Here is a 20,630-nt window from a genome sequence, read left to right on the forward strand (position 1 = left end):
GGTGTTTTCCCGCTGCTCCATCCGTTCTCTGCAGGGCCTAAATTATCGCTCCAAATGGGATCTTGTGTCGTTGCCTCGCCTTTTTCCACTCAATTTAATCGAGTAATGAAGTGACTTCCCGACTCCGCAGGTCACAAAGCTCTCCGGCCGCCGCACTCTGAAGGTGGCTCGGTTAAGTGCCGCCAGAGTGGGTGATTTCCTCTAATGAAATATCAATATTTACATCTTCATTTCCAGCCCAGTGCCGATGGTGGGGTTCAACCAAACATGACACAATATTGACCAAATCAGAGAGGCCTGTCTGCACACTTGAAGGGCCTTTTCCACTCCACTGCCGAGTGAACATTTCTCCCAAGCAGTCACACACAGCCGTAATAACAACGACAATAATAAAGCATGCATTTAGTTTTCATTTTCACCATTACATATTCACTTCTATCAGCCTTCAAAAATGATTACAGCTGACAGAATTAAACTGCATTGTTGCTCAAAAGGTAGCACCAACAGAAGCCAAAATCATCTTCTCTGCTTTTATCTCTCCGGAGGGCCGAAACAGGAGGGGGCAGCCCAAACCCACACACGGCCGCCTCTCGGAGAGATTAATCAGAGCACCGTTTCATCTGCCAGAGCCCGGGACAGTCCAAAATGAAATGCTGGAGATTTCTGTTGAGCTGGAGTTCATATTCTATTAATTTATTATTGTTTCCCTCTCCCCGAGGGCCATTAGCGCGGGTAATAAAAAGAGATGTAATTACGAGGCACGGTGGCCCCCTCCAGCTGCAGCCCCCTCGTAACTCACCCTCAATCAGACAACAGAGCGGACCGAGCAAGCGGGAGGGAGGGAAGGTAAAAAAAAAAAAAATGGCACCAGAGAAAGGAAAGAAGGGAAGTGGAGGATAAAAGAGAGGAGAAGATACGTGGCAGAGAGGAGGCAGATAAAAGGAGCAGGAGCATGAAGTGAAAAGGAAGCAGGAGATAGAGGGAGGATAGACGGTCATTGTGACTGGACGGGAGGCTGATCTATCATGGCCGGCTATCAGAAGGACAAGCAGACCCTGAAGACTTGTGCCCGGCAGCAATCTCACCTCAGCCAAGTGACATGCTCTCTGGGCTCCAGTTGGAGTCAAACTGCCTCTAACTGGGCCCCAGAGGGTCCCCCACATCTTCCCCACCCCCGCTATACTCAAACTGAGCAGAGGGTTCACGGTGCTGCGATACACTTTATCTCTATCAAAGCTACCCGTTTCAGATGACACTTCATGTAAAGTACAATATATGCACCTCTGATTTGTATAGAACCCTTTGAGCATGCTAGGTGACATATTACAGTGGAAGATGTATAACCCATACAGCCGTGTGTGTGTGTAATTAACATGTCACTGATGTGACCCACAGTCGACATGCAACAAAAACACTACAAGCTTTTCCTTGACACGAACGCTGTTATCATATCGAACGTAGCGGATGTGTTGAATTAATAAAACAATCTTGTTTTTTCAGCATCACTGCACGCTCTTTAGGAGACTCAGCTTCTTCAAGGTGATAACCACCCCATTATCCCATTATAAGTATTTGAAGAATGGGTGATTTGACCAGTAGCCTGTGAACATTATGGGCTGGAAGAACGTTAAATACAGTAATCCCCTTGTTTTAATCTGCACCCAATGACCTCTTGACCCCAGTATGGAAGTCTTTAGTCCTCCCCAGGGTCCCACGGCACTGACGTTAGATATCTCTGTGTGGCTCTCCCAAAAAATGTCCTTTAATTATTGCCATGATTACACATAATTTATCTCTGCAGCCATGAAGCGGTGCGGCTTAATGAGGGATGAAGATGTGTTGACGGGCTCTTAAAGGCATACCACCATGAGATGCTTCTCCTTCAAACACTTTCAAGAGATATAAAAAATGATTTTTAAGAATTAATAATGAACTTGCATACATACGTAACGGTTCTCCATATACTGTAAATACATGACATCTGTAAAGTTAGTAAAACCTACAGTTGGAGTATTATTTGCAGATGATACTACTGCATTTTGTTTTGGAGAAAGCAGATAATGGATGGTTTGACAAAAACAAACAATCCCTGAACCCAAGTAAAACTTACAAAAGACGTTGACAGGTTGAATGAGAATATAATAAGTGTTATGACAAATTTGCTGAAAATCACTGATTAAAAATATACAGCATACTTCAGAAATACTTCAGTACTGAACAATGTAAAACTTGCAAAACCCACTGTTGGAAATAACTACAAAAGTACACATCATTCACTAACTGTACTACATACAAGGTCGAACACACAAACCTTTTATTCCTAAAATGTGATAATAGGCAAGCTAACAGCTAAAATTATGCATAATTAACAACAATTAATACAAAAATCTACACGCTGGGTCAGACCGTTACATTAAATAGTGGTTGCTGGTTGCATTGCAATGTGCCTGACACTGTGTGAGGTTTTGGTGACGTGTCTGCACTGTGCGCCTGTTAGCTAATTTAGCACTGTGTAGGGTGCGCTTTGCCTGCACTGTGAACAGGTAGGAGCTGGCGATCTTTCAGGGCGCCGCCACGCCCATCTCGGCTGCCCACAGTGGTACGCTGGACTAAGTTACCACTGCCTGCACCACATGCTCCGCCAACAAAATTAGAGCCCATTTTGTGTTCATCGATTGGGTTGCTTCAGTCCCCACAGAAAGCCCACCATAATGTACTGCTCATCATTGGGTGGAACAGTATGTCAAAATCTGTAGTTGTAACTGATGTTTGGTGTGTATAACCAAATTGTGAAAACAATACCCAAAGTTTCAAACAACAGCTTAGTGAGCATCTTGTCCAGCTGTCATTATGGTGGATATACCTGATCGTGTGTGACAGAAATTACACAAATCCCTCCCCCGTCCTGTTTGGCAGATGTCCACCCTCTGGTGTTGGGTCCTCCTGACTCCATGCCTGCCTCTGATACGCTGCATTTCGACTCAATCTCCCTGCAGCTTTTCCACCTTCTAGCAGTCCTTTGTCCTATTAGGATGTCAGGCCTGAGCGTCCACTTGATTGCTCAATCTATCTTTATCTCCTGTGTTGAAGCCTACGTCAGATGGTAAATTGAATATACTAAGAGCTGTCTGTTGGTGTCTATATTTAATAAAGTGCACTGATGAGGAGCTGATTTATAGCTGGCCAGTATTCACACTCTATTACAAGGGGATTGAGTAGTAGCTTGAGTAGGATCAGGATGGCAACACAGTAAGTACATTTTACAATCTAATGGCCAAGAGAAGACAAGAACCACACAAGGGAGAAGGCATGGGATTGGCTTGTGGTTTATCATGGTGGAGGGCTCCGATGATGCTAACAGTACAACTTCCAAGACGACCTGTTGTTAACGATAGCTAATGTTGTTGAAACATTATACATTCTGTGGGTCTGATGCCAGAGCTAAAATACATTTTATTGTTTCGGAGTAAAGCAGAGTGGCGATGTTTGCTTGGCCCTTTAGCCTTCTGAGAATTCCCATCTGAAAACACTCCTGCCTCGGATGCAGGTTGGGAGTTGGCAAACACCAAACAAGCACCTCTTGTATATGTAGCACGCATAGCGGATTTTACATACGAGTGCATGACATTCCCACTGTGGGTGGGAAGGAATTCAGGGTGGTACAGGGGTGTCAGGGGTCACACTCGCCTCCCGTCACTCCTCAAGAAGACAGAAATGTCAAGGTAGTAAACAGCCTCAACCACACTGAAGCTGTCATTATTATACTTTGGTCTCTTGTACATTCAACCTTGTTGACGACGTCAGTGCAGCTTTAGGAGATGCAAGGCGACCAGAATGGGAGGACTATGTGTGTCAAAGGTTATTAGCACCTATAGGAGTAACTAGGCATCTGTCAGCATCCCCCTTACAGTGCTACTAATGACCCTGTCACCCTTAGGCAACAGCCGGGTTACACTCTGCTGCATAGTTCTATTTGGAGCAGTGACAAAAATAACCACTGTGATTATCAGTTAATCAAAGACATTCAGAATGACCACATGATACTCATGATTACATTAAGGGGACTCATTAACACCATTCTTCTTTTGTTTTTAGAAATGATGCAGAAAAACATATGAATATTGGCCATTCATGAACATTGCACCCGTCTCAAACTCATGATAAAGTTTTGATATCCTCCATTCTGCTTCTCATTAGGTGTGCTCCGATCCAGATTATGGCACATTTTAAACACATTTTCAAACACTAGCTGACAACAAATGACATAAAAAAATCATTTGGGAGGATAAATGCCACTTTTCATGAGTTTTAAATTGTTACATTTGGACTTTAGTTATTGGCCCATCTGTCAGCGGTCTAATCAATGTGGTCTAGTTCATAATGAACTGTTAATCTTTTTAATTCCATTGCCTACGGCCTTAGAAATCTATCAGAATGCAATCACCATTTCCCCCCCTTTCTTTTTTTTTGTCCCGGAGCAGACTGCAACACACGGCAAACGCATCGTACGCTACCCTGGGGTAGCTTTGGTGCATGGAGAGTTAGTGCATGGAGTAGCAAAACCATTGAACCGTCTCTGATCAGGTTCAGCCATGTACAACTCAATTATGCTGCTATTTCATGGCCAGAGGACACCCACTGTCCTAATATAGACACCGCCAATGTGGCAGACAAAGCACTCAGCTACCAGACATCTTTATTTTGCCAAAAATGTGAGATAATACTAAAAAGCTGACAAATATAAAACAGGAGCAAAGCGCACGTGTGGGTGTATATATGGAAGCAGACTGAATAATCTACTTACACTACTAGTCTATGAAACTGCAGGTACTGCACATTGTTTAGCACAACGCACTCTGGCTTACTGCCTCAGGTTTTGGGTTAAATGATCATTACCGCCCGCATTTGGAATGACAAGTCCTCTGCCACAAATCCCATTAACATGATGCGTCTACGCACTGTGCAATATTTGTTAGTATAATCTGATTATCACAGTGTTTCCAAACTACGGCACATAAAATCCTAGTAAACATATCCACACAATAGCACAACGATGCACTTAAGTACTTAAACAATTTAATAAGGCAGGAACTTACAAGGGGGGGAAAGATGTTATATTCCTTGTACACCTGCACAGTTTGAAGCCAGAAACCAGCATGATGCAAGTTTTCAGCTTAGCGGCAACTCACGGGGTAATTTTGGGACTGTACGGTGAGAGAGTGTTACCAGGTCAGCCGAGGTCCAGCCCTGAGTAAGCTTCTTGGTTAAACTCTCTGCCTGCTGACCATGCATGGAGCGTGGGGAGTTATCCAAACGGTTTAGACGCATAACGGGCCGGGGCTGAGGCCAGGAGCTGGGAGCATATCCATTTCTAATCTCCTTACTATCAGATCTGTACCTGATTAATACCATTACTTCTGAGAAGAAGTCTAATACCTTTTTCAGCACAAAATAAACCTGCCCCAGGTCAGTGGACTTTAGTGGAAATAAATGAATTCTGTTTGTAATGCAGCTCTTCGCTACTGTGTGTCTTTTACTCCTTCACGCGTACACCGTGATGTTATAGAGTTATGGGGTCAAGATCAGGATCAAGGAGAATCTGCCTTGGTTGCAAAAATACAAGGGCTAAACAATGTGTTCTCTGTCAAAATGAGAGGAAAACTCTTGCAGGAAGCAAAATCTCTGCTGACGTGAGGTGCGCCATGTCCTTAATTCAACAGGCTCTTATAACCTAACACCTCGTCTGTCAGAATGTCTATGGGCCGAGGAGGAAACATGATTATGCCCATCAATAATTCAACGAGTGCCTGTGCTTGTGCTGAGCGTGCCTTCATGTGTGCATATTTGCGCATCTGCGTAGGATATAGTGTGTTGTTTGAATGGGCAAGACCCCAACTTTATTCTATATCTCTCTGGTGATTACAGCATTGCATTGGCACCGGGTCAGTTGTGTTCCCCTCTCTATTCAATGCAGGGATTTTAGATGCACTCTATTGATTTGTTTCTTGCGCCTATGTCCATTTCACACCCCCTCTATGCCACACGCCCTGCAGCGGTGTGAGCCTCTGTCATTAATTATCTGTGTGAGTGTGTATGCACGTTATATTTGTAACACGTGAAAGAGAAGGGAGAGAGGGAATAGGGAAAGAGTGCTTAAAAAGCGTCACACAAGATTATACCTGGGATGTGCTTGGCCCAGCCGATGATGACGACCAGCTCGCGGTCAGCCAGGTCACACAGTGTGGTCAGAGCCTTGATGTCACTCTCGGGCATGGTGGGGTCAGGCATGGCGTAGATCTTCTCTGGCTCCGCCACCAACAGGTGAGACACTATTTTTGTGACTGAGGATTGAGGAGAACAGGGAGAGTCAAATGTTAAAGGCTTTATCATAATTGCAACTGCAATGAAAAATAAAGCATATAGAGCTATGAAAAACTCTATTGCAACATAATATGTGCATGTGTACAAGCACGATTTTGCTTGATTTCCTGAATAATACAGGGCCCATATTTTCTGAACAACAAACTCTGACTTGACGAGGGGGATGTTAATGTGGCCTTTGATTCTTTTTTAATTTTACCTGATTTCTGGCCTGGCAGAGGAAGGGCGACGAAGAAGGGAGACAATGGGCTAGAGACGGGGCAGTACTCACGAGGCTTTTTGGTAGGAGGGGGAAGCGCCAAGCCCAGGTACGGGTTGTTTTCAGTGTCCAACCTCCGCTTGTACTTCTGTCTGCCCCCTCGCACTCGGTCCAGGCGAACCCCTGCAAAGGACATAGTCAGAGGGACATTAAAATAAAGACAGTTAGAATATCATTCATATACTCAGACGTGTTCAACGAATCTACCAATTCTATGAAAAGTAGTAGGCGTGTAACTAAGAAAATATTCATCAGTGTATGTAAAACCTCTACTGTCAGGGACTGAGCTGGGTAGGTAAACATTATACAATGACTGAATACGCTCGTAAAAGAGTGTGCGTTGTGAGTGTAAGCATGCATGTGTGTGTGTGTGTGTGTGTGTGTGTTGATGTGTCAGAGGCAAGTGCTGTCTTCCCATATGTGCTCCATGCCTGGCTGGTCTACTGTGACACAGCTGAGCCCAGAGCAGGTCTAAACATATGAATATTTAACGTGGGGTCAATGATCTCACAGACTGGCCGTCTAATTATTTAGCTTTTGGGTGAGGCAGACTGCATACTAATTGGCTCTTTACTTGTTTGTGCATGCGTGCACAAGTGAGAGCTCGGCTGTGTGGTCGGGAAGATCCAGTAAAAGAAACATGACCAGCCAACGAGCAAATACAGAGTCCCTCACCTCACACACAGTGAACAAAACATCCGCTGTCATACTCCACATAGATAACTAGGTATTGCTTCCTCATAAAAGACCCTTATTTCACCCCTCTTTCAGTGGAGCAGCAACGGAGCCTTATCACCCCCAGCCACACCTAGGGGTCCAGGTTCCGCACTGATACTGTAAATGTCAAGCCTGCCTCATCATAACATAAGTTATTTATTATCTCATTATTTGATAAGAATGTTTCTATTTGGTTGTCTTTGCTATTCTATTAATTTTGACCAGTTAAAATATTTAATCTAAGCTGTTCTATTTATTTGATACAACGGAGCAGGTATTCACTTATTCAATGCAAATGTATGCAAACCTTTATCCTGCATCCCCATATTTGGACCAGCCTGTCACTGCTTTCATCCAGCCTAAATATCCTTGATATCTTAATCCTGTCAAGAGGGAGAATCCCTTCAATTTACCTCGTATGCATAACGCATCCCCCAAACAAATTTAATACTAAAGGGCGGATGAGAAGGCTCGTGAAATGCTTGTGGTGGGGGGGGGGGGGGGGGGGGGGGGGAGTTAATTTGTCAGGCCTCCTGCGTCCTCTGAGCGAACAACACCGCAAGCCAGAGCACTTCCTTGATGATTTCATCACTTTATAAGAGGGAGGACGGTGTCAAACCTGGGCATTGTGTGGCCACTGCAAATGAGCCTAATACAATTTGCCCATCAGCAAATGCTCTTGGAGAGGATGAGTTTGGACGAGTCGCACGCACGTGATTGGCGGTCACTCCGTGAATGGACAAAAGGAAAATCAGATGATGTATACCAGAAGTGTCATTTACGAAAAAGGAAATTATGTGATGGATTTGTGCAAAATATATTCTTGATTTTCTGCACTCATCTTATATCGCCATGGCACATGGGTGGGGTTGTAAAGTGTATTATCGTCTAACTGTAAAATAGAGATTTCTTCCACTTATATAAATTATTTGATTCCCTAGGAACACAGATCTGATTAGGATTGTCTTTCAATTTCCTGACACTGACAACCCACTAACCTAATTACCCTCAATTCCCAACAGAGCCCCATTCTTCCCAACAAGACACAGAATAATCTGATGGCAACTATACCTGCTCTTTACATGCACACTCACTGTGACAGTTTTCTCTTAACGTCAGTCAAGTCAAGAAATACTGCTGGTTTTTTAAGCATTTGATCTCTGATGATGTCCTTGGAATGTTTTTTTTAAAACCTCCCACTGGCCGCTGCATGTTACAGCAACTGCCACAGCCATGGAAAATTCCTCCCGTGGTCAAAAGTGATGTCACCACTTTCTACAGTTTCTTGCGGCTCACCCGATGAACCCGACCGCTGCCAGGTGGCTGCACTCCCGCTTCCTATGATCCTCTTGACCAGTTGAGTCATGAGACTGTGTCAGCCAGTATAATGCTAGCGTTTCAAAGGTAGGTGGGTGCCTCTTTTAATTAGAACAGTCCTGGTCATAATTAACAGATGCTGACAGGAATTAAAACTTGGCACGATGAGGCCTCATTTACTGTCCGACAGGACCAGCAATGGGCCCAGGAGAGGAGAAGGGCCATCAAGAGCAACTAGAACAGACTCATCCACTCACTCCGCCAGGCAGTATGGATGAGACATTATATGGGCCTTTGTGAGGTCCATATGTATACCCCCTTAGTGGCCCTCAGCTGGAAGTGGTCAGACTCTCTCCATAGTAAACAGTAGGTGTGTTATAATGTGCGAAGAGATTTAACTGCCACCTCATCTAAAGTCATCTCACTCTTTTATGGGCCGCCGCACAGTGCGACGAGGCTAGCAGAGGTTGAGCGCGGTATCATCTCTTCAAAGCGAGGTGCTGGGGGGGAAAGGGCTTTTGGCCAAGGCGACTGGCATTTGTGCACGGATTAGCACAGGCCTCCGGGTGGGGGCTGGGGCCAGCTGACCTGCGGCTCCTCTTTCTCTCCAAAAACAATAATAATCCCCTTCCAAGCACACTCCTACAAAAGAGCCTGTCTTCACTCACTTTGTGCAGCCGGCCATGATAGGGGCCCTTATTTTGAGTCTCTCACCTGTTCTGTGTCTCTCTCCCTGGGGAAAGTGTCAGGATGTCTGGGATGGTTGGCAATGCCAAGGGGAGCTTAGGCGGACCCTATTTTAGCTGGGAAAATCAGAAGGCCACATGGCAAGGCATGGTGAACCTCGCCTTTCAAGGAAGCCGCCCTCCTAAACTGCTGTCAGCACTGTTTCCGAGGGCTGCTGTTGCCACTGCTGTATGCTTGTCAGTGCGTTGCAGCATATTTAATCACTAATGGTGATGAGAGACGGTAGCAGACTGACCCTTAAACATCTTCTGACCCAAGGGGCTGTCGCACTGACCCCCTTGTCACGTAGTCCATTTACAGGTTAGCTGGAAATTCCCGGGTGAACTGACATCCCTGCCTGCACCGCCAGCAAGCACTAAACGGTGCCCAAATGACACATTAAATCACTTCGCTACCGGTGCAAATTATTTATTGAGTTAATGCATTATTCATTAAACATATCGACACTCGTAGGTTTTATTTACAAAGAATAAAAAGTATGCTGAACTATGTTGACAGTATTTAACAATTTAACAGATAAATCCTGTGTATTCAACAAGCCATCAATTACGCTTATTCCTGTAATAACCCACAGGCCCAGTTTAAGTATCATGACCGGTTTGCTATTGTGATCAATAAAGTGGTAATTCTTTACAAATAAATCCATATTGACAAATATCAACTTTAGGATCTTCGGCCTTGTGCATTTATTGTTGTTGGGTAAAGTGAATGAGCACAAGAAAAGACGCTCTTTACTTACTTTCTGCACTAACGGGTGCGTCCAAGTACATATCGGCATCTGTATAAGTGAGCAAGAGAGTAAGGGGGGAGGAAGTCGGAGCAAAGAGCAACTGCCACTGAGCGATGTCAATGTAATCTCTCAATAGTATCTTGTCTTCTCCCTTGCTCTAAGCTCTGACCCGTTTCCATTGATCAGAGGAAAAACCTGTTGCCTCTGACATTTGATTCTTGTATTGATCACTTCCTCCTTTATACAGTGGAGGGAAAGTACAGCAACACAACACACGCTCTGGGCAGGTCTCCTGTAATCAAACTGCTGAAGATTTTTCCTGCCGTGATCTGAACCACCGCACCGTGTGATCGGAACTACCGCATTGATACGACGTGAGGCTGTGACAGTTCTAAAAGCAATCTTCATTTTATAAGAAAGCATCATACACTTTTATTGTTTTGGTGTTCTTTCCCTAGCCGACAGTGGCCCAGTGCTTGCTGCACCTTGTTGGAGTTATAATTAGGTGATTTTCCATTGGTAGACATGTGACCTTTCTGCCGTAAGGAAAGTAAGTGGCAACCACAGTCACATGAGCGGTAGCCATTTCCACACTCGGGCCTGAGCATGGCGTTGAGCTAAAGGCTTGATAAAGCTTACAGTGGACACTGACCACATGTCTCTATTTCCATTTCGTCTCGGTGACACTTTTAATGCTTATGTAAAAATATATGTGACATTTGCTAATCATGACAAATGCTCTAATGATTTTCATTCCATGCGGGCTCTGCCACGATACTCGTCACAGTATAATGATTACTTTAAAATGTGCCGTTCTTATTCCAAGATTGTGCTGAATGCGGAGAAGTTAAGAAGAAAAAAAAAGACTCAGCATATTTGAGTTTTACATTGTTTTTACTCTAACCTGACACTGGTCATTCATCCAGAGCCACGACTACATATTTTTGTAGTCTCCTACTCTCCACGATGATATAGTGGCATAAATTTTTCATCAGATAGTAATGCGATTACTCTGTCTTTCTGGCACTAAGTCTTTATCTGGCTGCATGCAGTCCAGGGGATTCGGTTTCCGTGCAGAGATCCATATAGGTTACGACTCTGGCTTCAGGTGGCAGCTGGATATATATGCATCTATAAATCCCTCTCTTTGGTGAATAATGGGAGGAATAATGCCAGAATATATACAGTGTTGTATCTATTAGGCTGTCTATCGGGGAGAGTATTTAAGCTACTGAATAATTCTGAGGGACAGTCACACTGTAAGAAGTGCCTCTTGAACTGCACTCATAGTATTGTAGGAAAACATATATGATATTTTTACCTGTTTCTTCCACAGGAGGCTTGAATATAAATATAACGCCACACTGGAACATCACCCCAAAAGCACATCTATCATTATTCATTTGGCTTTTTAGGAGCAGCCAAGTACAAAAAGGAGCGAGAGGCACAACAGGAGCATGTCTTTCTCCGCCAGAATGGCCATGATTTTGGGTCTCACAGGGCTCAGAGAGGTCAGGGAGAGGGAAAAACCCAGCAGGAACCATTCCATCCAAAGCATGTTTAATTGTCACTGAATTCTCAAGTGGCACGACTTAAAAAAAAAGAACATCCACAGGAAGAGACCTGAGATGTTCAGAAAGCATTTAGGGGATCAATATGCCGGGGAGAGCTGAGAGTGTGCCCAGTGAGTGCGTTTTACAGACGGAATACTGTTACATTGCTGTTACTCGGATGCTGGAATGAAGCTATTCAGCATATTTGGTGTTCCCAGCTAGACTGCATATTATTTACTGCTGTGTGGGTGGAGAGAGGTAGCCACTGTATTGGCCACCCAGTGCTTTGCATTTATTGAAAAAAAAAAAAAACTGTTCCTGAGGTAGCCTTGATGAAGGCTGCAACATTTCACTTATACACACAAATATATACGTATGTACATACATATATATGATGTATTAGGAAATAAAAAATGCTCTTACTCTTCTTACCTTCTTTCAGCATCCCCACTTTGAGGCATTTCATGAAGCGACATGCCTGACATGATTTGCGTCTCCTTTTAGTGATCTCACACTCATTTGTGGCAGGACAGCTGTATTCAATGTTGCCTAAGAAAAGAAACAAACAAGATGAATTAGATGCAATTACAGCTGATATATAAAAACATATTTGCACAATCGCTAACGTCCTTCCAGTGCTAAAACCCCAAAGGAGGAAATGGCCTGTGGTGTGTGGTGTAGAGTTAGGATGGTGGGGGGGCTGAGCTAAAACTACAATGGTCCCCAAGAGTGGATGCAACACTGGTCCAACACTAAATTGCCCTCATTAATTCTGTGCATGGCCCCTCCGGGCCCCGGGTGCAGGCCGTGTCCCCCCTGTGCTCAACTGCTTCAATAGCAGGCTAGAGAGCCAGACATGGTGCCCCTGACCACTTTACATAATACTCCTCTCGACCTAAACCTGTTCTTACCACTGTTGACTATTTACATACTGCACAGGCAAAAGCTCTTATGCATTATTCAGTTGCAACTCAAAGTCTGATTCCAGTATGGGGCTATGAAAAAGAGTTGCATTGCTCCACAAGAAAGAGGTTGGCGATACTCAGCTCTAACATTAAGAATGGGAAGGGCAGGACATCCTTTGCCTCTGTCCCTACATTTTACTGAATTCAGGGGGTTTCGATAAAGGGTTTCACAAAATTATAGTTCTTATGAATTTGAATTATTCTCACTTCAACTGAGTTTTTAGCTTTAAAGCTTTTGACATTGGACACGGTCAATGGATCAAGGATTATCCTTTTGTCATTATTAGTTATCAATTCTGTGATATCGATACTCAAATATACAACTCAACTATACAAGTATCGAATGTGTATTAATTACTAATTATAAAATTTCCATTTGCACATTTTTATGGTAAATTATTACATACAAGCTTTTGGGCTGCAACACCCCCACTAAAAGACGCTCTTAGGGGGGGGTTGAATTGATCCATTCCACCAGAAGAGCAGCAACTCTATACTGGAGTGAAAAAGTGATAATAAAGATACTAGTATCAAACCAGTTGTGTGCAACCTACTTTTTATACATAAATCTTTTGATTATAAATACTAAATATTTGATTTTGGAATTTTAACCTTTATGATTAGGTGCTATGGTTGTACAGATAAAGTATTATACATTTTTATATGAAAAATACACACTAAAGCTGTTAAGTGGCCAGTATTTTGGTATCACCCGTCACCAGTCAGCATAAACACAAATGCACCAATGTAATAGCTATACTGGCATTAATTTACAATATTTCAATATTTTCAATTATGCTGCAATATAAGTGTATACGATATACATACAGCATAGTTCACTCCCTTTTCTACCACTCATGCACACACACACACACACACACATACATCATCTCTTGCAGCGCTGACCCTCACGTTCCATCCAGAGAAGCAGCAAGCTGTGTAATATTCCACTGGCGTTCCTCCACTGGCCCTCCAACACCCGTTGACAACTTATGCAATTATGTTAACATTATTGGACAGATCAAGTCGAGGGTCCCAAGATGTTATAAATAATTAGAAATTCCTCCTTATATCTGGGTAAGAAATCATTATGCTAATTCTCCCCATCTCTTTGGAATTGGGGGTAAATAAAGGTGTGAGTCAAACGGCTGATGAGCTCTGATTGTCTTTCCCCACTCTGTTTTTCTCTGTTGTCATAGCAGAGCCAGACCATAATAATCCTTTTCATTTTCACACATGCCAGAAGGAGACAATCAGTGCTGCCCAGTGAAGGAGTTAATTCATAGATTATTATTTTGTTGTTGATTTCTTTGTACAATTAAAAGTCATTAATCATTTCTCATGAAGTAGACTGTTCATTATTGGTAGTACAAAAAGCATCTTATTTGAAAGAGAGATGACAAAATAAAATGGATGCAGGAAACAGCTACAACCCGAAAGCTGACACGATGATTGCGTTAATTCGGCATGTAGTCAGCTAATGCGGCCAAGCAAGGTCTAGTTTCATATTCATTTCATGTTATCATCACGGAAAGGCAGCCAATTGACTTGGTGTGTCCCCGAGGGTGCTTTAGCTTGTGTTTTTTTATTTTTGTCCCTCCCTACCTCCCCCCCGCCTTCACTTCATCATGCTTTGAGGGAACACGTGCGAGAACTGCACCTGGTGATTTACTAAAAGAGCTACAGAGCTTTGATATTACACATCCCGCAAACAAACACAAGTACACAACCTCACACACTGTCATGCCACCAGCTCTCTTAGGGAAAAATAGCTTCTTATAAATCAACAAATCATGCAAATCAAGCATGCCTTCACCCTTGTAGTCCGGACCAAAAATGATAAAAGATACATGTGGTCACTTTAGTGCGGTCTGGTTTGCATTCACACTTGTATCTTGTCAGCAGACCAAATAATTCTCTCATGCATATGCTTCAAGTCGTGCCTCATTCCGACAGCTTGTGATGTTTACATTATCCGACGACCTCACACACCCACAACAACATGGCATCTTCCAGGTCACATAAACTTGTAGATTTTTTACCAGCTGGGATGTAAAGAAGAGGATATACATTAAATAAAGACGTCTCCTGAACTGAACTAAGGAGCCCATAACCTAAGCACTTTAGAAAGGATGAAATCTGAAATTGCATGACATCTACACAAATTAATGAGATCCAATGGAGGATCTGCATCTGTAAAACTGCAAATACAATAATTTAAAAAAGTATCCATGTCCCTGTTTCTTTTTTGTCTTGTTTATACAAATATACATATAAACAATTTGTCAGCTCAAATACCGAACAATTCCAAATACATGACACGTAGCAAATTGTCATGTCAAAAGTCCGCAGTTAAAAGCATTTAGACTCCATAAATCTTAACTTTTGAACATACTTTGTATCCCGTCCTCTTCCTGCTTTGAGCATGTAAACTAACTAACTAACCAGCAAATGGTAGCTATTTGACAAAGTTTAGCTACGTTAGCCGGTCCTTTGTTTACTGCTGATAATTGGTCCCACACCCGACCGTGATAAGTGAATTTCAGCAAAGTAGTATTCAATATTCATAAATTGAACATTTTTGGTTATGACTTCTAAATGCAATTTTAACTTTCATTAGAGTCCTCTAGACATGAAAAAAACACCCTATCACCTTTGCACTCCTATTAATGTTTGTTTACAACACGCTACTCAACTGTAATGTGTAGGCTACTTTACACATAGCATACTAACGAGCTAACTATTTGGCCTCAAATGTATTTATTCTGAACTCAAGAAAGGGTTTAAAATGGGGTGTGAAAAAGGACAAAGTAAGAATAAGTCAAAGTACCACTTCCACACAGAATGTGCGAACTTCTTTTCACATGTTGGACATGTCTAATGTAACATACAGTATACACACATATAATGATTTATAGTAATGCAACTGTACGCGGTATAACACTCGGCCTACCCTACACAAGACAGTATACCCTTATGGACTTCGGTTTTGCAATTAATTTCTCACAGTGCGTGTATGTATGTAATATGTCGCGTGAGAGACAGTCTGCCTAAAAGCGGACAAAAAGGGGGAGGCATTTGGCTTGGAAGCGCAGAGCGAAGCAACAACGGTTGCCTGAGTGGTGTCCCACTTCTGCTGCCTGACCTCGTGCAAGTCAGTGGGGGTGCTCCGCCTGTCTGTGTCGGCGAGGTGAGGAGGCAATTGCAGACTCCGTTTCTCAGCTACGTTTGCCGCCCAGCCCACCACCTTCGGGCCCCGACCTCGAGGGACCTCAGTTTTTGAACAATTTACTTGTGTAAAAGGTCAAATATGAGTAGAAAGATAATAACTTTAACTAATAACTTTAATCAAAATAAAATAATCATCTGTTTGAACTCTTACTGTTACACATGTACATTTATAAAAAGCAACACTATAAATCAGGGGTGTCTAAAGTGCGGTCCAGGGGACATTTTTGGCACAAAGCCTGTTATTAATGTGATATATTATTACCTACTACATTACACATTATTACACTTTTTATCTATAAGATAAACCTAGTATAGCTTATAGTACAAAATATTGCCCACATTTCCCATATGCTATATCAATATTATTTTTGAGATATTTTTATTTAAGAATTACTGTACTTAGGTACGTACCAAACATTAACATTGAGATACGTACCAACCAGTAAGGATGCCTTACTGTTGCACCCCTAACATATCAGATACTGTATATGGATGAAGAGTCCCACTTCCCGAAATAGAGCATTTTGGCTTATCTTTGTTCAAAGACCATGCAGGGATTTGATCCATCTTCCGAGAGGTTATGGTTTGGTTACCAATAACATCTGAGAGTGAAGGAAGAAGAAGAAGATTTGCCTCCTTCTTCTCTTGATAAGTATCTGTCTCAATCTATTTTATGGCTTTTCAGGACCTGTGCCAGGACACAGAGGGGAAAGTCAGGTCTTGTAAGTAAATTACAGTAAAATGGCAAGTATTTCTCATCAAAATCTAAACTGACTTTTACAGGCCTACTGTCAAGGTCTATTACTTCATATAAAGGGGGGTCACCGAGTTCACTTGGTTTTTCACCAAATTTTACACTTGGGTTCAAAATGGGAAGAAACCATGGTTCGATAGGTGATATATGTTTTGGATTGGTAGGGGACGTGAGGTGCAGGGAAGGGGTATGATTAGGAGGGCAATGAGAACAAGGGAGCTTCTGGGATGGATTGAGATTCAGGTTGACGTTGATTCGGGCTTGGCCAAGCCTAATGTAACTATCTCCATGGAAGAGTTGGGGGGGCTTTTTTGGTGGATGAAATGAACGGGTGACAGGGGACCAACTGGAGATGATTTTTATGATGATTTTTGATTTCATTTAATGAAAGCATGTCAAATATTCTGTCTTTAAGAAGACAATGCATTTCAGGCTTACCAAAAAAAGCTTTTTGACTTTTTAATAGGGTGTCCCGATCCAATATTCGAGCCGATATCAACCAAAAAACAATATCAGATTACATCGGCCCGCGTCTAGACTCTCCGATACTGGCACTCCGATACAAGCCGTCCATTGCAGATTCAGTGCCAGTTCTATTCAACGTGCAGAACCAACAACAACAACTGCTTGTGTTCAGCAAGGAGTAAGAGTGATGTCAACCATGGAGGTGTGTTTTTCTTTAAAGTCGGAAAAAGACATGGCATCTGAGTGCAAGAAGTCATGCAGAAGTTGAATGGTGGTGGCAAAGTTGAATACGACTAATCTCATTGCACTTTTGAAGGCACACAGCTTCCTGAAAGGCTATAATATCACAATCCAATTGGATGCAAATAACCATTTTTTAACATGATTATATTGCGCAGGTGAATCTATGGTCATAAATTGAAAATGCATGTTTGTATCCCATAAATAAATAAGGCTTTATTTTAGGAAGCCGAGGAATGCAAACAAGGTGAGTTCAAGGTGATTAAAAAGCTGTCAGGATGGTAGTTAAGATTAACTTAGCATGCTATTTGCCCTAAGTGCTATAGAACAATGTGATAAAGGGTGAGAAAAGACAGGTCCTTTGTTTTCTTCTCATTAGCGAGGGCCATCTCACACTACACCCTTGACTGCCTCGTTATTCCTTTAATTAATCAGTTCTCATCAACCCCACCCTCTCATTCTTCTAAAGGCTCTACATCGTGCAATTTACTGCTTCCCGTTTCCTCCGGCTACGCTGCATGTGTTTCTTTTATCATTTTGGTAGGCTTTCACTACCCCCAAAAAGTCCCTGCATCCTCTGCTCGGGACCCACGTCTGATTATTATGCCATTAAGCCTCCCCTTCTCTCATCTGAAAGAGCAGCAGAGTCCCTCTTCAATCTAAAAAAGTCCAGGGTTTTCTTCCCCTCCTTTCCCTGAAATTACCCGGCGACGCGTGCCTGAGTTTCTAATTGGCATGCCCGTCCCTGGAGACGGCCCCCTCCCTTCTTCCTAATGAAAAGCCTCGGCCTTAATTACACTTTCCAAACACTGATTGTTATTGACAAAACTCCTGTGGCTCGGACAAACGACGGCAGATTAGCTCCATTACAGGCAGCCCTCCAAGAAGGGAAAGAGAGGGGTTTCAAATCGACAATGCAAAGTGAGGGAGAGTAGGGATGGGGGGTAGGAGCTTTCAATTTCTTCCTCCATGTACCTTCCTCTTAATTGTTTAGGCCCGTGCTTCACTTAAGACGTCTCTTTCTTCTCGTGATGCCTCTTTTCTGTTCCATTGTGTTATCGCCGGTGTACTTTAAGTGAGAGGACAAAAGCCCAGCTGTTACTTGGGAGAAAATGTTCATCTTTTGTCAATAAGACAGGATTGCTGATGGCAGCAATGGTAAACATGAGGATTTGGCCTAATGCTTTTGTTTGCCTGCAAAAGGTACATAGACTGTCTAAAGCTGATAGGGATGCAAGGTCCAAAATCAACACCACCCATCAAGACCGCCAGGCTGCTCATAATGCACGCCTCTCCACGCGGGTGAACATTTGCTGGGAGCAATATGTCACACTCATTTACCCATAAGAATTTTCAAATTGTCTACTGTGCTAAACAATTTTCTGACACCTAGTTTTTCAACTGCATGTATTCCGTTCGAAAGCCAGCTAGGTTTAGACCTGGACCGCTGTGCTATGTGCAGATTTTTTTTTTTCCAGGCTGTAAAATATCTCCGTCTTTATGATTAATCTGGAACAGAGCGCACGGTTTCACAGTGGGGGGGCCTTTCATTGCCTCTCTAATGAGAAGCTGTGATACATCATGCCTTGCAGATAGCCAGTCGGTCGCACCCTGGTCCCCAGGCACACACACACACACACACACAGAGGCTAAGAATAATAAAGCATGTCCTGGGAAGCATCTGGGCAGGAAGCTTGTGTGCTCCACCAAATCTGACATCTAAGTGAGGATGTCATGTCTGCAATACACCACCAGCCATGACAGATGATGTCATCACACTGTCACTACCCATGGCCCATGCAAAAAATATTTGTTTCCCTTTGGTTTTGTGCACACATTGGAAACCGGTATTGGAACCGAATACTGTATATTTGTGTGTAAATGTTTTCATGGACTTCAGTATTCTGACATTATCCAAATGAAGGCAGTGATGGTTAATTACACAACGTGTTATTGCAGTTTTGAGTGTGTACGGCAATGCATATGTTTAGTTCTTCTGTTTTGGTGTTTAAGTCAGCTACCAACTGTCTCCATACTCAAATCTGAGCTGCAACCTTCAGACACAACTAGAAATGGACTATACTCTGTATAAGAACATGGAACTACTATCATCTTCAGGTTATCATCTTCAAGTGCATCAGTCTTCCAAGAATTTATATTTTTACACAATGTTCACTCATTGTTGTAATATCACATGTGGTGTGTCGTGTGTGGTAAAACATGGGAGAAATAACCTCCATCAATGTGTTCAAGGTTTTGTTGGGGGAAGGGGAGAGGAGAAAAATACCTTGTATTGTCCTTTTAAAAAAGGCTTTGCAGGCCTCACAAGAGGCCACACCATAGTGATACCCCGAGGCTATATCTCCACAGACCAGGCACAGCCTCTTGGGGAGGGAGTTCAACATGTATTCGCACTTTATGGACGAGTCCTCCATGATAGTGCTGGAGCAGTCGTCATAGCGCTTGCGGCAGGTGCCGGCTCCGAGCCCGCCGGGGGTGAACATAGGAGGAGAGTCCAGGCCGTTGGAGTGGCTGTTCATGGTGCTCACATAGCCGCCGCTAGCATCTGAGTTGCCGCTGGGACTGTGGTGGCTGACCGTGTCGATGACCGAAGATGGACTGGATGGCTCTGTTTTGATGTAGGACCCACAGCTGGAGGGTAGGTGCCGGTCATCAGCGGCCATTCTATTCAGCAGCCTGTGGTAAGTATGGTGAGAGGAAAGGGGAGGAATAGGGAGGAAGAATAGAGATTAAATGATTAGTCAGTGTCTTATGTAAACATCTGGATGATGCTGCAGTTTATTGCCATTACAAAATGTATTGAATCTACATGATTTTATTAATTATTTTGGAGCTACTGAAAAATACACTGACTTCTTCTGAAAGGCAATAGTTTATATGCAGCTAATGTCCCTTTCATAATGAAAGAAAGACTGACAGTGAAGAAATGCATTCACACGCTCACACCCTGAAATAGTTGGGGCATCTCCAGTGGAGCTTGGATTGTCTCCTTCATTCAGCAGTCAACCAAAAGAAAACATGATGGCAAGGTATCGACTTTTTCCCCTGTCCGTATAATAACTGTATTTTGGGAACACATGCAGCCCAATGCCGTAGCGTGTGCAGGATAAAGTGCAGCAGGTTGGCTGTAGACATACAATGTTCTGTAAAACCTTCCTTGGCCACAGCAATCTATTCCGGTCCTGTGCTGTGACCTTTAGCAGCCAACTAAAAGAAAAACACAAAACAACTTAGCTCAACTCTTTCTTCT

General features: G+C 43.0%; 1 protein-coding gene across 7 annotated transcripts in view; it reads right to left on the reverse strand.

Annotated features, from left to right (window-relative positions):
• Nucleotides 1-20,630, reverse strand: part of esrrb (estrogen-related receptor beta) — a 48,420-nt gene that overhangs the window by 6,036 nt on the left and 21,754 nt on the right. For 4 of the 7 annotated variants that reach the window (XM_058090980.1, XM_058090983.1, XM_058090979.1 and 1 more), the window contains 4 exons: nucleotides 19,647-20,056; nucleotides 12,128-12,253; nucleotides 6,653-6,763; nucleotides 6,180-6,341 (listed from right to left, as the gene is read on the reverse strand). In XM_058090980.1, coding sequence (XP_057946963.1) covers nucleotides 6,180-6,341; nucleotides 6,653-6,763; nucleotides 12,128-12,253; nucleotides 19,647-20,056 — 809 coding nt within the window. The remainder of the gene's footprint in view (nucleotides 1-6,179; nucleotides 6,342-6,652; nucleotides 6,764-12,127; nucleotides 12,254-19,646; nucleotides 20,057-20,630) is intronic. The other 3 variants (XM_058090981.1, XM_058090982.1, XM_058090978.1) reach the window with 1 other exon arrangement.

The sequence above is a fragment of the Doryrhamphus excisus genome, chromosome 13 (assembly GCF_030265055.1).
Source record: "Doryrhamphus excisus isolate RoL2022-K1 chromosome 13, RoL_Dexc_1.0, whole genome shotgun sequence".
Classification (NCBI taxonomy): Eukaryota; Metazoa; Chordata; class Actinopteri; order Syngnathiformes; family Syngnathidae; genus Doryrhamphus; species Doryrhamphus excisus.